Source organism: Drosophila subobscura, chromosome E (genome assembly GCF_008121235.1).
Source record: "Drosophila subobscura isolate 14011-0131.10 chromosome E, UCBerk_Dsub_1.0, whole genome shotgun sequence".
Lineage (NCBI taxonomy): Eukaryota > Metazoa > Arthropoda > Insecta > Diptera > Drosophilidae > Drosophila > Drosophila subobscura.
Genome location: NC_048531.1, coordinates 1,489,981 through 1,509,338, shown reverse-complemented (window position 1 = coordinate 1,509,338; position 19,358 = coordinate 1,489,981). Strand labels below are relative to the sequence as shown.

Genomic DNA, 19,358 nt, shown 5'->3' with positions numbered 1-19,358 from the left:
ACTACATCTGCACCTTAGCGGTGTTTTGTCAAATTTTACATTTTTTCTTCATCTGTCATCTACATCAACAACACTGCTCACCCCAACACGCTCCTTTAGCTCGCCATCCTCCACTATAGACACACACTGCAGAGTCGCGGCAGAGGCAGAGGCCGCACACTGCGCGAAGCAGAGTGTGAATGAGGGAAAGTGCAAAAATAAATATAAGCTGCGTGACAGGGTGGGTTTAGCCACTGCAAACAAATTTCTTCATTGTAGCTATAATAATAATCCAATCGGATCTGATAGATATGGTCATTCACTACAGAATGGCGTTTTTAGTTTTCTTTTATCTTCAAAATTGTAGATTTGGGAGGTTTTCCCCTTTTTGCGGGGGCGGAAGGGGGCGGGGCTCATTTTTGAAATATACTTGTAACAGTGTGAGCATACAGAAGTCTGGAATCAAAATTTGGTGGCTCTAGCTTTTATAGTCTCTGAGATCCAGGCGCTCTACAAGACGGACGGACAGACAGACATGGCTCTATCGACTCGTCTATTGATGCTGATCAAGAATATATATACTTTATGGGGTCGGAAACGTTTCCTTCTGTGCGTTACATACAACCGTTATTCCCCACAAATACAACATACCCTATTTACTCTTCGAGTACCGGGTATACCAACACAACACAACACATCTTCTCTCTCATTCCCTCTTTGCATTTTGCAATGGCGATTCAATCGCAATTTAAGCACTTAAAAATGTATGCACACATATGTATGCATGTATGTATGTATATATGTACATATGTATGTATTTCTAATATACATACATACATATGTAAGTAGTACTGTGTCCCTGGAATGGTAATTTGGTTGATATAAGCATTTAGTTTAGCTTGAACTAAACAGTTACATATGTACATATGTATATAAAAACACGCAATGTGTGGGCTCGAGAACATTCAGTCAACAACTCAATTAATTATGAACAGAACAAACAAAAATCAGTCAGATCTCCGCCAGTGAGGCCCACACGCACGCACCCAAATCGTGTTTTTCTGTCGTCTCGGGCTGCCACTTAATTATCATAAAATGTTAAGCACATGCAAATTTAATTGTTGTTGCTCTAAAAAAAACCCGCGCAGCACAGAAAAAAGAAGAGAGATCAACAGAGATTCTGGCAAATCTATCAATCAATTTAATAGCAAGAAAAGGAAGCAAACAACAAAACTGTAGACTCTACCGAAGCTACGCGATTGTTGCTGAAGGGGAATGGCACTAGTACTTACTCTCTGGCAATTAGCGGCCGCACACATTCACACGAGTGCTCGAACTCGCACTCATACATATGTATGTATGTACATGTGTATGCCTACCAAGGAGTTTTTACACAAGGTGACGCATATTCGCTCTTTGAGTCGCAAGTTTTGTTTTGTTGTTGCTTGGTGACACAGAGGGAGCTGCTCTGGGAAAGAAATGTGTTACCCTACATACATACACACATATGTATGTACATGTGTATTTTTGTAGAAATATAAAAACGTATTTTGTTGATATAGTTTCACAGATGATAATGGTTTTGGAGGTCAACAGAAGCGGGGATTATGTATGTCAATAAATGTAAAACCACTCTAAGCCCATTTTCGGACAAGTTTTGGGCAATCGACTGGAATAAGTCTTTATTCGCAATAAACCAACAAGGTAGAATGTGACACTTTTTTTTTTGAGTCGTCTTTCAAGTTTTATTTAAGATCTGTCTTTTTCGCAGACAATTATTAAATTTCCTCTCTGGGTACTTGGCAATCTTATTTCAGTTATCATTATTAGCAATTATCATTACTAGCATTTGAACCGCTGACGTTTGTTCGGTTCGGTTGTGGCAGCCAGATGAGAACTTAACGCTCACCACCATGGCTTGTGCTTGTGACACTGATGACGGCATGGCTTCGAGTGTGTGGGAGTGGACAACGGGTAATGGAGAATGCTACCTGCGACTTCTAGAATTCCCAGCGAGCAGTACATACATATCTTATCAGCAATCGAAATCGAAGCTGCTACTGTGCTTGAGCACGCATGTCAAATCATGATTCGGGGCACTTCACTTCTTGATAGCGGGGCTCCTGATGCCAGTGGGGCCGCTTATCAGTAAATTGTGCCAAAGTGCTTTAATTACCGAGTCGTTAAGGTGCTGCTCCACCTCTATGCCCCTTTTCTCCGCAAAACATCTTGTAAATTATGGCATCCCGTTATGTAAACAGTGTAGTTAACCTTTCAAGTTAACTTGATAAGAGTATAATCATACATACATATGTATGTATGTACATATATTAAGTCCGATTTAAATATGTATGTACATACATTATTACACTGCATTGCATTTTATATTAATTGTATCTCTCCGCTTCTTTTACAGTTTTGAAAATGAACAGTTTGGCCCGTGGGCCGAGGCCCTGCGTCTCCCTGTGTGCTTGCCTGGAAAGCTCGACTAAACGGCAGCAACAACCCCATCCCAGTAGCACCCGCGACAACAGCAACTCCAACAAACGCAGCAAAAACATCACCGCTGCCTGCACGTTACCAGGCACTATTGGAAGTACTTTGGGCCGCCCGCGCAGTGCGGCCGCCCGATCGTTTGCGTCTGCATGGAGTCAATGAGACGTAACGAGGCGAACACTAGCCACCACCCGAATAAGGTGAGAATATTCGATGCCTTGCCCCCACCCCCGGTCGCCCCTCTTTACGCTCTGCACTAGTGGGCGATAAGACCGTAATTATTTTATTGTCATCATTTCGGGCTACTCAAGTGCTCTTCGGGCGTTCGGGCTGCTTTGCCTGCTTTCTCAAGTGGCCACTAGACTTTTTCAGTTTGCGATAAGCGCGAACGGTGATAGCTCAGAGACGAGAAAGAGGCAAAGTTAAAGGAAAGCAAAGCTGGAGAGAATTCAACTACGTTTTGTGTGTTGATGTCATTGGTTTATGGAAGCAGTAGCGTTTAACATTGTCTGATTTATTGTTTAAGGCGGGGTGCCGGGGGAATACAATCGAAATCACTTAAAGCTGTCGCGCATAGTTATTTATTTATTAGCAGCAGCTATGCCATGTGAGTAGTTTGACGCCGTTTGCTGTTTGCCGCCCAAAGAGCGTTTACCAACACTGAGCCCGTTCGCTTTGTTTACTTGCCGCTGCCCTCTGGCAGCTCTACCCCGCTTTACTCTTCCTCTCCCGCTCTTGATTGTACGTGTATGCTTGTGTATGTGCAGTTTTCGGTGGTTGCTCTCTGGCTCTTTTATACATAATTTTTTTTGTTTTCCGTTCAGTTCCATCAGCAGCGTCGCTGCTCTGCCAAACGAAAAAGGACGCCGCAGAGGCTCGCGCAAAATATTCTAGAGAAATTTTTCGTTTTTGTTTTTTGGTTTAGTTAAATAAATAAGAATAAATGTATATAACTGGGACCTGTAAAATGGAATGGAAACGAATTTTTCTAAGGTAAAGGGGAACCAAAGTGAAGTGATTCGAGATTTTCGATTAGTTCTATTCCGTCGTTCACGCACAAGAACAGAGCACACGCACACACAGACATCCGCGGACTAATACAGCTGCAACTGATTCTTTGGATTCCTTTTCGTGTGTTCGCAGGTGGCCCTGAATAGCAGCAACGTAGCAACGGAAAGCAATATTAAGAGTAACAAATTGTTAGCTAATTTAAGTGCAGCGAACGCAGCAACAATCCAGACGGCAGCAGCAACAGCAGCAGGAACAGCGACGGCAACAACGGGAAACGCGACTGCAGCGACAACAACGAATCAAACGTTGAATTACAATAGCAAAGGGAAGGTGACAGCAGCGGCAGCGAATAATCAGAGGAGCAATCACAACAACAACAACAGCAGCAGCAAGAAGCACACGAGTAAGTAAAAGAGCGAAGAAGTACTGCAAATGCAATGGCCAAGATCTACTTTATTGATGCTGAGTCAGTACCGCTCTCTGGACAGTGTATTTTTTCGTCCTCTGTCCTCTCTTTGTGCCGGTCGCTCTGGTGCTCCCCGTTTGGGGATAACCGATATACATATGTACATATGCATCTTTCCTTAAATCTATTTAATTTAACTTGCAAGTGGAATAGTAATCTTTTTGTCCCTTCTATTGCTCCTCACTTACCTCTCTTCTGTTCTGTTCCATTTCTCATCCTCTCGCAGAGGTAGCTGGAGCTGGAAAGACAACAGCCTCTTCCCACTCAGCGGCGCTGTCTTCGTCGAGCAGCTCCAACTCGAGCGAGTCGAAGGACACGAACTTCGAGTACGAGGACGAGTGGAACATCGGGGGGATCCCAGAGCTGTTGGACGATCTAGACGCGGATATCGAAAAGTCTGCTGCGCATTCGGGTGGTGGCAACCAGGCTACCTCGATAAATGCCAAGCAGGCAACCAGCTCCTCTTCCACATCTACATCGGCTCCAGTTAAAGCGAGTGGGTCATCATCATCAGCACCAGCCGCAGCACCAGGAGCGTCAGGATCAGGAACGTCAGCGGCTGCAGGGCATCACAAGTCACACAAGACCACATTGCATAGCAATTTGTCGGCCACATCGCCAACCACAATTAAGTTCACACGCCAGCCCATCCCCAGTGGCGCCAGCGGGAGCAGTAGTGCATCATCTGCGTCATCAACGCCTTCAAACGGGAACGGCAGTTCCAACAGCAGTAGCGGGAGCGGGAGCGGAAGCAACACAAACGTGGCTAGCAAGGGCTCCTCTTCGGGCAAGCATCACCACCACCACCATCATCACTCGACATCTTCCTCCTCCACCTCGTCGAGCTACAGCGGTAGCTCCAAGGGCTACAAATCCGCTTTGGTGGCACAACTGAACACTCCCAGTACACTAGGAAGCAGTCACAGCAGCGGGAGTCACTCCAAAACGCCTTGCGCAAGCGGGACAGGAACCGGAGCCGGAACAGGAGCAGGAGCCGGATCAAGCGCAGGAGTCGGAGGCGGAGCCGGCAGCACATTGTCATCCTCGACATTTGCCGGCTTCTCTAAGGGAGGTAGCCTAGTCTCCCCTTCTACAGCATCAGCCCCAGGCACAGCCTCATCCGCAACTGGCACTGGTCAGCAGGCCCCCAAAGTCTCCGCTGGCGGCATGTCCTCGCAAACGGGCAGCGGCAGCGGCAGCAACACAAGCAACAACAGCGGAAGCAGCAGCATTAGTGGGAGCGGAGGAGGAGGCGGCAACGCCAACAGCACGGGAAACAGCGTGAACAACAGCGGCGGCAGCGGAGGCAGCCTCAGCGGCCCAGTCGGTGGCCAGAGTTCGCAAGGCGGCAGCAGCTCCAGCGGTAAATCGAGCGCAAAAATGTCCATTGATCATCAAGCCACGCTCGACAAAGGACTTAAAATGAAGATCAAGCGCACCAAGCCGGGCACCAAGAGCTCGGAGGCCAAGCACGAGATAGTTAAGGCCACCGACCAGCAGAACGGAGCCTTGGGCGTCAACTCGGCGGCCAACTCCAACGAGGACGGAAGCACGGGCGTCAACAACGCGTCGTCCCTCTCATCCAGCAACTCTTCGAGCAGCGCCAGCAGCGGCAACTCCTCCAGTAGCGGGAGCAGCAGCGGGGGTAACTCCTCAAGTAGCAGCAAGAAACACATGAACAACTCCAGTGCTGGCAGCGGATCCTCATCCAGTGGCGCCCAGAACAGTGCCGGCCACAGCAGCTCGGCCAGCACCTCCTCGAGCAGCAGCCAGTCAACGCCTCAGGGCACCAAGCGGGGCAGCTCTGGGCACAGGCGCGAAAAGACCAAGGACAAGAACGCACATTCCAATCGCATGTCCGTGGACAAGTCGGCCGCGGCCGCATCGGCGGCTGGGGAGAAGGACACGCCAGAGAAGAGTTCTGGATCCGGATCCGGCTCAGGATCGGGATCGGTTTCGGGGTCGGGGACAACGTCCTGCTCCTGCAGCGGTGACGTGGGAGCGCCCTGCTCCCACCACGCCTGCATCCGACGCGCCGCGCACATGTCCAACTCCAATTCCAATTCCAGCGGAGGGAGCAGTTCAGCCAACGTTGCTTCTACTGCCGCTGCCTCCTCCATGTCAGCTGTGCCGCCAGGAGTTTTCACACCCTCCGCCGGCTCGCCCTCGGCGGGATCTCCATCGGCCGTCGTCCCCGCAGCAGCCTCTTTGCTGGCAGCCACAACGGCAGTCTCCTCATCCGCCACCCAGCTATCCAACAGCGGCGGGGGTGGGGGCGTTGTCGTTGTCGGCGTCGGCGTCACTGGAGGGCCGAATGCACCGGGGCCGCCAGGAAAGGAAACTTCGGGAAGCAGCATCAAGATATCCTCGCACATTGCCGCACAGCTGGCTGCCGCAGCCGCATCCAACAGTTACACCGGTCAGGGTCCCACTCCTGGTCAGGGACAGGGCGGGAGCGGAAGCGGAAGTGGAAGCGGCTCAAATTCGAACTCCAACAGCAGTCAAAGCAGCTCGAGCAGCAGTGCAGACAGCAAGGCATCGGCAGCGGCCCAGGCGAAAATGATGGCTCCGGGGATGATCTCAGCGACAGTCCACCACACGATTTCGGTGCCGGCTGGCAGTGTTGGCGACGAGGACACCAAATCCCCACCAGCCAAGCGGGCTAAGCACGAGGCAAACAGCTCCGGCGGCAGCGGCAAGGAGATGGTCGACATCTGCATCGGCACTTCGGTGGGGACCATCACCGAACCAGACTGCCTGGGGCCCTGCGAACCGGGCACCTCGGTCACCCTCGAGGGCATCGTTTGGCACGAGACCGAGGGCGGCGTTCTCGTTGTGAACGTTACGTGGCGCGGCAAGACCTATGTGGGCACCCTGCTAGACTGCACCCGACACGATTGGGCTCCTCCAAGGTGAGTGCGTGGTACTGCAATTGTCGGTGGGGCAACCTGACTCCCAAACTATTTCATAGAGCCTAGATCCGTACTTGAATAAAGATGCCTTTCATTATTATTTTCCGGTTTTTGTTCGTTTTCCTTCTGTCCAATTGAGGCCACGGTCTGTCAGCCCACTCACTATATTCCGAAATTGCAAACTGAACTCCCCAGAGTCCTCCATGTCTGATCGATTCAAAAGGCTAAATTATTGAGACGTTTCCCATCTGTCATTTGGTGGGGGGCAGGGATCGTTATGGGTTATGTTATGGGTATACTTATTGAACAATTATTTAAATCGATCCCATTTCAGATTCTGTGATTCACCAACTGAAGAATTAGATTCTCGAACTCCAAAAGGTCGCGGCAAGCGCGGACGCAGTGCCGGCCTTACTCCCGACCTAAGTAACTTCACCGAAACCAGAAGTTCGGTATGTATGATGGATGGACGGATGGATGATCAGCAAAGCTAAAATTCTCGTCTACGTCATTTTATTACAGATTTATTTCTCCCATGCCCAAGTGCACTCGAAGTTGCGCAACGGCACCACTAAGGGACGAGGGGCAACGCGCAGTGCCTCGGGGAACGCGGCCACAAACAGCAACAGTGGATCCTCTGGAAATGGGGGCGGGGCCACGCCCAGCACATCACCCACAGCATTTCTGCCGCCGCGTCCGGAGAAGCGCAAGTCGAAGGACGAGGCACCGTCACCGCTCAACGGCGACGCGGACGGGTGCTCGGACCGGAGCATGGTGAACGCCAGCGGCATTCCAATATCGGCAAGCGGCGGTGGCCTGGCCACGCAGCCGCAGAGCCTGCTTAACCCAGTCACCGGACTCAACGTGCAAATCAACACAAAGAAATGTAAGACTGCCTCGCCCTGCGCGATCTCCCCGGTGCTGCTCGAGTGTCCCGAGCAGGACTGTAGCAAGAAGTACAAGCACGCCAATGGTCTGCGCTACCACCAGTCGCACGCCCATGGGGCTGGCGGAGGCGCCAGCTCGATGGACGAGGACTCGATGCAGGCACCGGAGGAGCTGGGCACGCCGCCCTCGCCAGCCGGTGTTACAGCTACCGCTGCGACAACAGTAACAGGAGGAACAGTGGCATCATCCTCAACTTCCGCTTCCGCTTCCAACTCAAATGTTTCTGTTGTCAACGGAAGCGCTCCTCCAGCGACAAGTGCAACAGCAGTCGGAGCCGGAGCAGCAGCAGCAGCAGCAGTAGCAGCAGCTTCAGTCGCCCCGATAGCTACCACATCCTCAGTGGAAACACCAGCTATACCCGCTCCACTAGCAGTCACTCCGGCAACTCCGACACCCATCTGCTCCGCAGCAACGCCAGTTGGTGCAGCAACAACAGAGGCTTTAGCCGTCTCTGTTGTGCCCATAGCACCAAATCTTCCGCTGGCAGTCCCAGTAACTGCTGCGACGGCGACGTCGTCAGTGCCTCCGCCAGCGCAGCCTCCGCCACCGCCACCGCAGCAACAACAGCAACAGCTGCTAACGCCAGGTAGTAGCTCGGGAAGCAATCAGCCCGTCGCTGGGGGCAGCATCACAGCTGGAATCTCTGGCCAGGCTCTCTCCCAACAGCAGCAACAGCAACAGCTGATGGGCGGTCTTCCAGCCATGTTGACGGAGCAGCAGCAGCAGGCGTTGCTCCAGCAGGGCGCCTGTGAGTATTCGACCCGTGCCACCCACGCTTCTGCTTCGATTAATCCCAATCTCTTGCTCCATTCAGTGAAAGCCGGAGTCCTGCGCTTTGGCCCACCCGACGCCACTTCCCTGCTACAGCAACAGCAGCAGCCAGGCCAGGTTCAGGTTCAGGTTCAGGTCAATCCACAGACGCAGCAGCAGTCGCCGCCGAGACCACCCAGCCACACACAGGACGTGCAGCAGACACCAGCTGGCTACGTACAGCAGGCCGGGCTAAAGACCTCTCCAGGATTTGGGTCTGTGGGTGTGGGCTCCAATAGCAAGCAGAAGAAGAACCGGAAGTCGCCCGGGCCAGGCGACTTCGATGGCCGGGTGTCCCGCGAGGATGTGCAGAGTCCGGCCTACAGTGATATATCGGACGACTCTACGCCAGTGGCCGAGCAGGAGCTGCTGGACAAGTCGGTTGGGCAGGTGGGCAAGCACATCGAGCTGCTCGGCAAGAAGGCCCCAGAGGTGGGCGTGGTGCCGGCAGCTTCCACACCCAGCATTCCCGCCCTGGGCGGCTATGGAATGTACCAGTTCTACCCGGCTCAGCAGCAGGCGCCGCCGCCTCCACAACAACAGCCGCAGCAGTACATGGTGCAGACGGGGCCCGATGGCATGCAGCCCGGAAAGCCAACCGGAATGCCACCGACGCTCGCCCAGGCACAGGCACAGGCGCAGGCACAGGCGCAGGTCCAGCAGCAGCAACTGCAGCCGGGTGCTCCTCCGCCCACCTCACAGCCGCAGTCGCATCTGCTTGTGCCACCCTCCCAGCAGGCGGTTAGTGCCCACCTGGCCGATTACAGCAACAAGAACAAGGATCCGCCTCTGGATCTGATGACCAAGCCACAGCCCGGGCAGCAGGCAACCCATCAGCCACTGCAGCAGGGGCCGCCCCACGGCCAGGGGGAAAACATCGGGAAAGATGGAGGTGCCCCACCCACATCTCAAGCGGGCATCCAACCGCCACCTGTGAATCTCAGTGCCGTGGCTGGCCCGCCGCCAGGAGCCCTGCCGCCTGGCCTGGGCAGTCTCTCAGCTCTTGGTGCCGCCGGCCTGGGCGGTCCAACGCCCGGAAAAGGCATGCACCACTTGTATCCCTTCAAGTGAGTCAAGCCTGCCGTCCTTTCCATATCTTCGAACTCTACCATTTCCATTTCTCTTTCAGCTTTATTCCGCCTGCGTATCCGTACAATGTTGACCCAAATTTTGGGACCTTTTCCATTGTGGGCTCCTCCGAGGAGACGGCGAAGCTGGGCGGGCATCCCGGTCTGCCCGGGTCGCAAGCCCAGCAGCTGTCTGGGATCAGCATCAAGGAGGAGCGGCTCAAGGAGAGTCCCAGTCCACACGAGAACCCCAAGCACATGGCGCCCCAGCAGCAGGTGCGTTATGCGCAAAGCTTTCCATTGCTCGTATAATAATTCATTTCGATCTCGTTCCTTCAGCTGCTGGCGAACAAGCTGATCAAGCAGGAGCCGATGACGAAGCAGGAGATCAAGCAGGAGCCGAGCTCAAATCCTGGCCAGCAGCACCCGCCGCCATCTCAGACCCAGGTACAACAACCTCAGCAGCAGCCTCCACCCACGCAGCCCCAGCAGCCTCACGCATTGCATCCCAAGGATCTGCAGGCCCTGGGCGCGTATCCAGCCATCTACCAGCGTCACTCGATGAACTTGGCGGCGGTGCAACAGGCGCGCGACGAAGAGCTGCGAAGGTAATAGGAACTCAATACGAGTGGCATCCCCGTCCCATCCATACTGATTTCGTTCTGCTTTCTCCTCAGGTATTACATGTTTACTGGTCGACAAAACCAGGCAGCCGCCGCCGCTGCTGCTGCTGCTGCAGCCGCTCAGAACGCTGCCAGTGGCGGAGGTCCTGGTGGGCTTCCTCCACATCCCGGCATGCTGCACAAGGATGACTCCAACCTCAGTCTGCAGCAGCAGCAGCAACAGCAGCACATGACTCTTGCCCAGCATCAGCAGCAAGCGCTTCAGCAGCATCACCAGCATCTCCAGCAGCAACATCATCATCAACAGCAACAACAGGCGCAGCACCAGCAGCAACAACAACAGCAACAGCAGCAGCAACAGCAGCAGCAACAACAACAGCAACAACAACAGCAGCAACAACAACAGGCGCAGCAGCAGCACCAACAACAACAACATCAGCAGCAACAGCAGCAACAACAACAACAGCAGCAACAACAACAGCAGCAGCAGCAGCAACAACAACAACAGAAGCTAAAACAATCGCAGGCTCAGGCGTCCTCGGCGGCAAACAACAAGGCCACGAATCTTACAAAGGAGTCCCCCAAGCAAAAGAACAACTCCGGCGAGGATGAGCAGCAGCTGAAGGTGAAGCAGGAGGGTCAAAAGCCGACAATGGAAACACAGGGACCGCCGCCACCGCCTACGTCGCAGTACTTCCTCCACCCATCGTATATATCGCCGAATCCGTTCGGCTTCGATCCCAACCATCCCATGTACCGGAACGTACTGATGTCCGCTGCCGGGCCATACAACACGACACCGTACCATCTTCCAATTCCCCGCTACCATGCGCCAGAAGATCTCTCCCGCAATACGGGTACCAAGGCACTGGATGCACTACATCATGCAGCCAGCCAGTACTACACCACGCACAAGATCCATGAGCTCAGCGAACGGGCCCTGAAGTCGCCCACCAGCGGCAGCGGCCCCGTCAAGGTGAGCGTCAGCAGTCCCAGCATCGGACCACCCCAGTCGGGTGGCCCATCAAACAGCGGTCCGGGCTCCGGTCCCAATGTCCTCGGTGGCAACGGGTCAGGCCAGCCCGGCTCGGGTCCTGGGTCTGCGGGCGGTGTGCCGCTGAATCTACAGCCACCATCAGGAGGATTGGGCTCGACGCCCGGTAATAAGCCGGACCTGGCCGGCCAGAAGTCGCACGGAGTGCCGCCTGGGTCGGCTCTGGACGCGCACAAACAGACGATGCCTGGTGGCCCACCACCCAGCGGACCACCCGGCAACGTTGGTGTGGGAGGCGTCGGAGGGGCCGCTGTGAATGGTCCTGCGGGTGGTGGTGGCGCAGGTGCCGCTGACTCCCGCAGTCCGCCTCCGCAAAGGCACGTCCACACTCATCACCACACACACGTAGGCCTCGGTTATCCCATGTATCCGGCGCCCTATGGAGGTGAGTTGTGAGCAAAATCTTTATCTTTATCTTAACTAATACCCTATCTCTTTGGTGTATAGCGGCTGTCTTGGCTAGCCAGCAGGCTGCTGCTGTAGCTGTGATAAACCCGTTTCCGCCGGGACCGTCGAAATGAGAACCAATGAACGGGAGCAACGAGAAGAAGGTGTATAACGTGAAGAACAACTAGCGTGTATCGTAATGGAAATAGGAGTGTGGGAGTGGCGATTGCATTTGCTGGTTCTCATCAAACTGATTGTCCGAAGATCCCAATGGACAGACAGGAACACCGACAGACACTCTCATTGGGCGCGCCAACTTCTTCCCGTCGAATCCTGTTCAGGTCTTCTATGCTTCCCATAGTCCTTCGGATGCTGATGCATACAATCGAGTTAATGAGGAATCGACTATTTATATGCATAAGTATTTTTTGTATGTTTCGTTCAACGTGGTTAACTATAGCTATCCTAAGGTATCACTACTATTAGCACATACACAACTATACATATACATATACATATATAAATATATATAGCATAACTACTATAGCGGTTTTTTCCTAAGTGTATTTGCATATACATATAGATATCTATATTTATATACACATACATATATATATATATATTAATGTATATCATACGAGAGAGGCGTAATCGAACATGAACAAACAAACAAACAGACAGACAGACGAACACAAGAAGAAAATGTTGCAAAAAACAAGCAAACAAACAAACCCCAAAACTGTAGTGTGTTGATTTCTTTGTAAAAATAACCATTAAACGAAAACTAACCAGAGATAAGAAATATAAACGAATTAATATTGTTTAACGATTAAATTATGCAATTACACCGTACAAGTTTAGCATTTAGAGTTTGTATTAATTATCCCTATCTGTGTTGCGGATGGAGCTGCGCGAGATTTGCATCTAAAAGACAAATTGGGCGCGCCGCCCATTCATTCTTTATACAACTAAATATATATGTATGTATCTACTATGTGTGTATCTATATCTATTGTATGTGTGTACTGTTCGTGTCCGTAGATTCTTGATATATAAGTTCTCTATGAATGGAAAATGATTCGACAGTTTTGGGCCAGCAGCCACAGCAGCAGTCACGTCACACTGATTTAAATTGTTTCTAAGCATCAATTTGTACTTTAAATATACATACATACGTACATATATATACGCATGTGCATATATGATATGATGACGATGATGAAGATAGCGATAATAGTGACATACATACATATGTATGTGTAATTACATATGTACATATTTATCTATGCGAATGTCGGCGTGTAGTAGTTCATCAGCCGCGCTTCATAGTCTCTACACGCGTGATTTATGGCACTTAATGTTCTTTAGCCTAAGCTCCCAGACAAAAGAGACATAAACTAACCTAGCCTCTCCCCCCCTCCACACACACACGAATCCTTTTCCCAACAATTCTTCTTTAGAATTTACAAATAAAAACAAGTATTGATTGTAAATATACCTTACTGCGAGTCTTTTGTATTGTAAATTAGTTACACTAATAGTTTTGATGGCTAGTGGAGAGAGAAGAATTGCATTGCTGCATTGTCACCGCATGTTCATGTTATAAACATTAAAGCATCATCCATGTACATGTACATTCAGACATATGTGATGTTATACATATATTAATGTGTACGTGAAGACGCTGCTACATCAGTAAAGTATCCAAAATGAAACTATACGCGAGAGCCATTTATCGTGTATTCAAATTTGATCAATGTCTTCATGTGTAGATCAGTTGTGCAATTGTTGTCCTTACAAAAAATTTGAATCTACTTTAAAGTCTCTAGGTGTTTGACATTCACAGTACAATTTGTAACCCAATCCTTGGGACGAATGCATTCACGGATACACATACGCAACGTAACTTAATGTGCATTAACAAACATTACCATCACTGCTTATCGAATGGTACAAGTAGTTTTTTACAAGTAAATGTATTTTAGACAAAGCGAGAAACGAAGAAAACTAAGATTATGCATTGATTTGAATTCGCTACAATGAAATTGTATCTAAGCGAATGATGGCCCATCGCCTCCATCGCAGGATGGAATGGAATGCGATGCGATGGGAATGTGAGCAGCCTCAAAACGAAGGTGGAATCAACAGACGGCTAACTAATCATTGGCAAATCATTCATACAAATATAACAAAAACAGATTTGAAGGAAATACATAACTAGTGGCTAAGAAATTCAAGAAAATATAGTACACATATTTAAAGTATACAGAAATTATAAAAACAGCTTTAGATGTGAATAAAAAATATGTAATTTAACCATGGCGTAATACTACCTAGTTATTCCTCCTGCCCTATTGCAAGGTGAGAACTCACTTCTCTGTGCCAGTTTCCCAGTAATGAACGACGTTTGGGTTAAGTCTTTTATACTAATATCATAAGTTACTTATGCCTAAAGGTCTAGGCCATTTTCTCATGCACTGCCAAGCGGAATCATGAAGCTCATGTAGTCCGCGGTCGCTCCCCAGGAGGTGCGATTCGTCTGGAATGTGATGATCCATGCAATGATCGCCACGAGCCACAAAAGGGTGCCCACGGCGGAGTATATGACAACTGGAATAGATCGGATTGGGACATTATAAGGCATATCGTTTAGTGTTCAGATTAATTCACTTGTACTAACATCGTTTTATTTGGCTTTGTTCCGGAAATGGGGGCTTTCGGAAGGCCTCCTCAAAGCACCAGCATACATTAATGGCCCACACGAAGGGTAGAAGAGCAAATCCAGCTGAAAGTACAGGATGCAGAGTTTTACTTTTCAGAGATTTGTGAGTCAAGGCTGGGCCTACCAAAGAAGTATGTACGGCAAAGTTGCAGTTTCCGTGAATTGGGTGCCTTTGAGAAGTCCATGTCTGTGGGTGTTGTTTGGAAAGTCTTAATGGTGCTCTACCGGTTGTGCGAGGAAATATCGTAGTTGTCTTTAAACGCACGTAGTTTGGAATTATTAAGATTGTTAAATATTTTTCTGTTTTGCAAAAGCAGGGCTGCAAGAAACCATCGATGGGATGGTATCGAATCGGCTAGGTACTCGTATCGATATTTTGGCTATCGCACTGATGAGTGTGTACTGAGAGAATAGTTGCACGGTGTTAGTCGACCAGTTACTGTTCAGTGTTCAGTGAAATCCATATTTGGATTTATTTTTTTTTTTTTGATATTTCATCGCTACTGCGAAATTGGTTGGTCGCAGAGATGAGTCCGCATTGACCAGGTACTTCAGTTTTGTGTGGAATATTATAAAAAAGTTACTGAAAATTTTGAACTCAAAAACGAGTTGTTTGCCGAACGAACACTAGTAATAGAATATATTTGGATTTAGTGCCAGTTGGGATACGAATCTCTGGAAAACCCTATTCCCGTCGATACTATGATACAATTGTGCGTGACTATCGAGTATATTTTCCCGAGCAGTGCTGTAAAACTTCGCGTTTTGGGCTATCGATAGTGCGCCTGGTCCATCACTATTTTAGCACACGCCGCGTAAAAGTGACGCCGATTTCAATTTCAACTAATTGCAAAATTTGTATACAAATCTAGGAACAATGGCCGACTTGGACGATTTTGACACCATGTCCGATGCCGACTTGCGTGCAAAGATGATTTCCCAGGGACTGCCAAATATTCCAGTTACAAACAGCAGCCGTAAGGTTTTGGTCAAGCGTCTGCGCGCCTCCCTTGGCGGCCAGACGACACCGGCAGTCGCTGCAAGTCCCAAGAAAAGCAACAAGCGTGAGACTCTGGTGCCAGCTGCACCTTCGGCCGCAGCTCCAGCTGCTGCCTCCATTCCAGTGGACAAACCCGATGGTGTAAAGCCGGGATCTGCAGCTACCAAGGGACGCCGCACAATTGCGTCCACAATGAACGACAACAAAGCGGCCGAGCGGCGTCGTCCTGAGGAGCTGGTTGCTAAGAAACCGGCTGGTGCGGCTCCCGCACAGACACAGCGTCGTATCTCAAGTTCCTCAGAAAGGCGGGAGGTTGTACTGGAGCGCCCAGTCAAGAAGCCAGAGCGTATCGTCGAGGAGGTTGCTGTGCCCAAGCGCACCAACTACCATGAGAACACTTTGGAGGTCAATTCGATGATCGTCCTGGAGTCCGACGAAGAGGAGGACGAGCAGTTGGCTCGGGCGGCTGACCTTGTCGAGCTGCAGTACAAGGCCAAGGAGCAACCAAAACCCAGATCGAAGCTGACGACCACCACAACTAATACATACGAGTATACTGGCAAGTCAGCTGCCCAAATGGCTCCACAGGTTTACAGTAGCAAGGCCGTGGACCCCCCACGCAGACAGGCATACGAATCCTCAGCTGCTACAGCTTTCAACATGGCTCCTTCCAGCACAGCTTCTCGTACACAGACGAGCAGCTCCTCATACGACTACCTCAGCAACCCCACCGGGCGCTACAGCAGCTTCGTGCGCTCGCCTACCCAGAGCTATGTGACTGCAGCGGCAGCGGCTCCGGCCCTGGCCCCAGTCTTTGCCTCCAACTCAGGCCACCGTCGTTCCCCACCACGCCAACCATTTGCCAACGAGCTAAGTGACGAAAACGAGGCGGACGATGGCCAGTACGAGAGCACCTTTGCCCGCAACTTGGCCCGTCAGCGGTCCGACCGCAACAGTCCCTACAGCAGGCGCACCATTGCCAGCACCGATACTATGGGCTATGAGTTCCAGGCCCGCCGCTCCCTGCGCCCGGAAGAGGTCAGTGTCTCGGTGGCCTTTCGTCGCTGGCTCACTAGCTTGAACGGAGCCTACAATCTTAAGTCTAAGATGTTTATATTGTTAGTAGTCATATTGTTGATTGGCGTCTACCTCGTGTTCCACTAGAGAAGAGCCCGGCCAGTGCCATTTCTGAATCTTAGCCTGAAAATGTAATTTTGTTTTGACGTTTCAATTGTTTGTGAACGCTCAACATCTGCGGGCGATGTACTATGTTTCAATTTTATGTTGGTTTGAGATTGTCTAGCATTAAGCTGTATGTTATCCGTGTTCCAATAAAGCCCACTTAAAGAAGAATGGCTTCGACTTGAGTTCTTCCGAATGGCATTCGATGCACTCCACTTGGCAGGTGTTTGCCCAGTGCAGATCAGATCGAAGCAGAGCGGACAGCGGACAGCGGACACCAGCGACCACGATGAGACGGTCGACTAATGATGGAAAAGTATTTGGAATGCGTGTACAACACTTGTCGGCATGACTGTGACCAAATGAAGGCGCAATGACAACTTCCCTGCCCATGCGGCCCCTTTAGACAGTCCGTTCTCTCCAACTGCTGCCGCTGCCACTGCCCCTGCCCCTGCCACTGTTGCTGCTTTTGGTGTCCGGCCGCAAGTAGAAATCTTTGTTTTACGATAAGAATTAATAAGAATTTTACAAGTTGGCTGTGAATGTGCGCTATTTTTAAATCTAACCCAAAACCGGGCAGGAGGGGCACAGGACACAGCCGACCGTCTTGGGGCTGGGCTTGGTGTTGGTGTCGGGGTTGGGGTTGGGGTTGGGGTAGTGTTGGCCGCTGAATGCTATTAACTGGAAATCGCACTTGCGCGGTTTTCTTCATTTTCTTAAGGAAATTTCGTGCCATATTTAGAGGCGGTGAGCGGGACCGGATTCAGGTCTCTGTGTTCCATGCATGCCAGCAATAAGTTATGAAAATTGCAACAGCAGCAGCAGCAGCAGCTCAGGGGAAATGCCTGAGAAGAGCTGCAGTTGCTGTTGCAGTTGTGGTGGCTGCTGCAGCCGCCTGTCGCCGCCGATGATGAATTCCACAAATGCATGGAACAGCCAGTTGGCCGGGCCGCCAGCAGCGGCAAGCGGCAGATTCCTTGAAAAACAAAGCCTGGCCCATACAATATATCGTGTGGCTAATAAATACGCCGCGCATTGCTAGTTGCTCTTAATGAAATTAACTTCCAGGAATTACCTACATGGCTGCAACGACGCAGACGGCAGACGGCAGACGGCAGCGACAACGACCACGACGGCCATGAAGACTGCAGGGGCTGGGCCGTCGCCGGGCAACAATGGCCAGCAGCCCAGAGGCAACAATGGCAGCTTAAGCAAATTCAACGGCCAAATGCCATTGGCCATGGAAATTAAATGGAAGCCTGCAAAAAGCTTCCCTAGACTCTCGACTATTTAATAGAGCCGTAGCCCCCCAACTGGCCAGACCAGACGAGGTCTCAGCACCGCACCCAAGGGCCGTGGCATCACCAAGAGCTCCCCATTTCCAGTTCCGCCGCAGCTCAAGTGTGACATTCATGGAAAAGGTTCAATACGACTTTACAGCCGAAAACAGAACTTTTGTCCGTATCACGTACGCCTACGGAGGGGAACGTGGAGCGTGTCCAGCGCAGTCGGAGGGGACTGGACGGGGATCGGAGGAGCGTAAGCAGTGCTGGCCGATGACTTCCTCGTTCAAAGCCAATTAAAGACGTAAAGACGTTGTCGCAGTCGCAGTCGCTGCCGTTGTGGTTGCTGCTGAAATCATTTGTAATGCAACGTTTGGAATAATTCACGCGCAAATTGCTCGCGACTCGCAAAAATATTGCAACATTCCACTGCAAATTTTACGATTATGCGTTTGCGACAGCAGCAAATGCCCGCTGCCGACTCTTACGCTGCTTGCAACACGAAAAGAAACACGGCCGGCCACATTCGCTCGTAGGCGCTCACATCAAATCAAATCAAATTGAAGCTTCGTACTCCGTGCTCCGAGCTCCTAGCTCCTAGCTCCGTGCTCCGTACTGCTTCCATGCGATCGAGGCATTCGATGTCGGGCTGTGTGCTCCAGATAGATAAATCAGTCGGCTAATTGTTGCAACTTGACCAGGCTCATTTCGCTGCTGTTTACTATTTGCTACTGCTGTTCCAACGAGCAGAGGCAGAGGCAGAGACTGAGACTGAGACTGAGCCTGGCTGCATGGGAGCGTGAACTCTGTTCAAAAAGGACACTTGCAGCAGATGGATGCTTGCCATCAGAGTTAAGTTTACAACTTGGCCGAATCCATTTGAATTCCCAATCGAATTAGCAATCGAATGTATTTCCCAACATAATCAATCGTGAGGTATGACGTTTCTAGGCAAAGATATTCTTTGACCATCGGATCTGAGCATCGCATATTGGAGCTTAGACATTTTAATTCCATAAATAATGACAGTCTGTCTCTCAACGGACAGTCCGAGTCATCCCACTCTACAGAGGCCTATAAGAATTCATTTATTTCTCGTCTCGCATACCCAGCACTTATCGATTTTGGGGGCATACTCGTATTTCAGGTCGGACAGTAGCATGTGTTGGAATTAAATGGAATACAAGTCGTACAACTTACGGGTATCAAAGCAGTCGATAGCCTCGAATATAATCTTCTCACTCGTAGTCAAGTTGTGGTCCACACAGCGACCAATCAGTGTCAGCCAGAAGTGTCTTTTTAGTGGTCCAAGTGATGAGCTAATCAACCTGACCCGCCACGGCCCCCAGTCAGACTCCCAGTCAGAGTCTGAGTCGGAGTCACAGCCAGTGCCAGGAGTGTGGTGTGTCTACGTTAAT

At 50.6% G+C, this 19,358-nt stretch overlaps 3 protein-coding genes across 5 annotated transcripts in view; 2 read left to right on the top strand and 1 right to left on the bottom strand.

Annotated features, from left to right (window-relative positions):
• Positions 1 to 12,747, top strand: part of LOC117891859 (uncharacterized transmembrane protein DDB_G0289901) — an 83,709-nt gene extending 70,962 nt beyond the window's left edge. Inside the window, exons 2-12 of one of the 3 annotated variants that reach the window (XM_034797621.1) lie at positions 2,396 to 2,675; positions 3,619 to 3,889; positions 4,179 to 6,864; positions 7,199 to 7,316; positions 7,387 to 8,560; positions 8,627 to 9,689; positions 9,752 to 9,965; positions 10,029 to 10,297; positions 10,367 to 10,608; positions 10,717 to 11,751; positions 11,814 to 12,747. In XM_034797621.1, coding sequence (XP_034653512.1) covers positions 2,625 to 2,675; positions 3,619 to 3,889; positions 4,179 to 6,864; positions 7,199 to 7,316; positions 7,387 to 8,560; positions 8,627 to 9,689; positions 9,752 to 9,965; positions 10,029 to 10,297; positions 10,367 to 10,608; positions 10,717 to 11,751; positions 11,814 to 11,887 — 7,197 coding nt within the window. In that variant the 5' untranslated portion in view covers positions 2,396 to 2,624 and the 3' untranslated portion in view covers positions 11,888 to 12,747. Of the gene's footprint in view, positions 1 to 2,395; positions 2,676 to 3,618; positions 3,890 to 4,178; positions 6,865 to 7,198; positions 7,317 to 7,386; positions 8,561 to 8,626; positions 9,690 to 9,751; positions 9,966 to 10,028; positions 10,298 to 10,366; positions 10,609 to 10,658; positions 11,752 to 11,813 lie in introns of all 3 variants that reach the window. The other 2 variants (XM_034797618.1, XM_034797619.1) reach the window with 2 other exon arrangements.
• A 1,412-nt stretch (positions 12,748 to 14,159) lies between these two features.
• On the bottom strand, positions 14,160 to 14,828 carry LOC117891867 (gamma-secretase subunit pen-2). Its single transcript, XM_034797629.1, has 3 exons — positions 14,600 to 14,828; positions 14,434 to 14,538; positions 14,160 to 14,363 (listed from the first exon to the last, which is right to left on the bottom strand). Exons 1-3 carry the CDS (start codon positions 14,658 to 14,660, stop codon positions 14,224 to 14,226), a joined length of 306 nt encoding a protein of 101 aa, XP_034653520.1. The 5' UTR covers positions 14,661 to 14,828; the 3' UTR covers positions 14,160 to 14,223.
• A 412-nt stretch (positions 14,829 to 15,240) lies between these two features.
• LOC117891860 (otefin) lies at positions 15,241 to 16,828 on the top strand. The gene has a single exon (XM_034797622.1). It carries the CDS (start codon positions 15,353 to 15,355, stop codon positions 16,637 to 16,639), a length of 1,287 nt encoding a protein of 428 aa, XP_034653513.1. The 5' UTR covers positions 15,241 to 15,352; the 3' UTR covers positions 16,640 to 16,828.
• Positions 16,829 to 19,358: the final 2,530 nt, after the last annotated feature.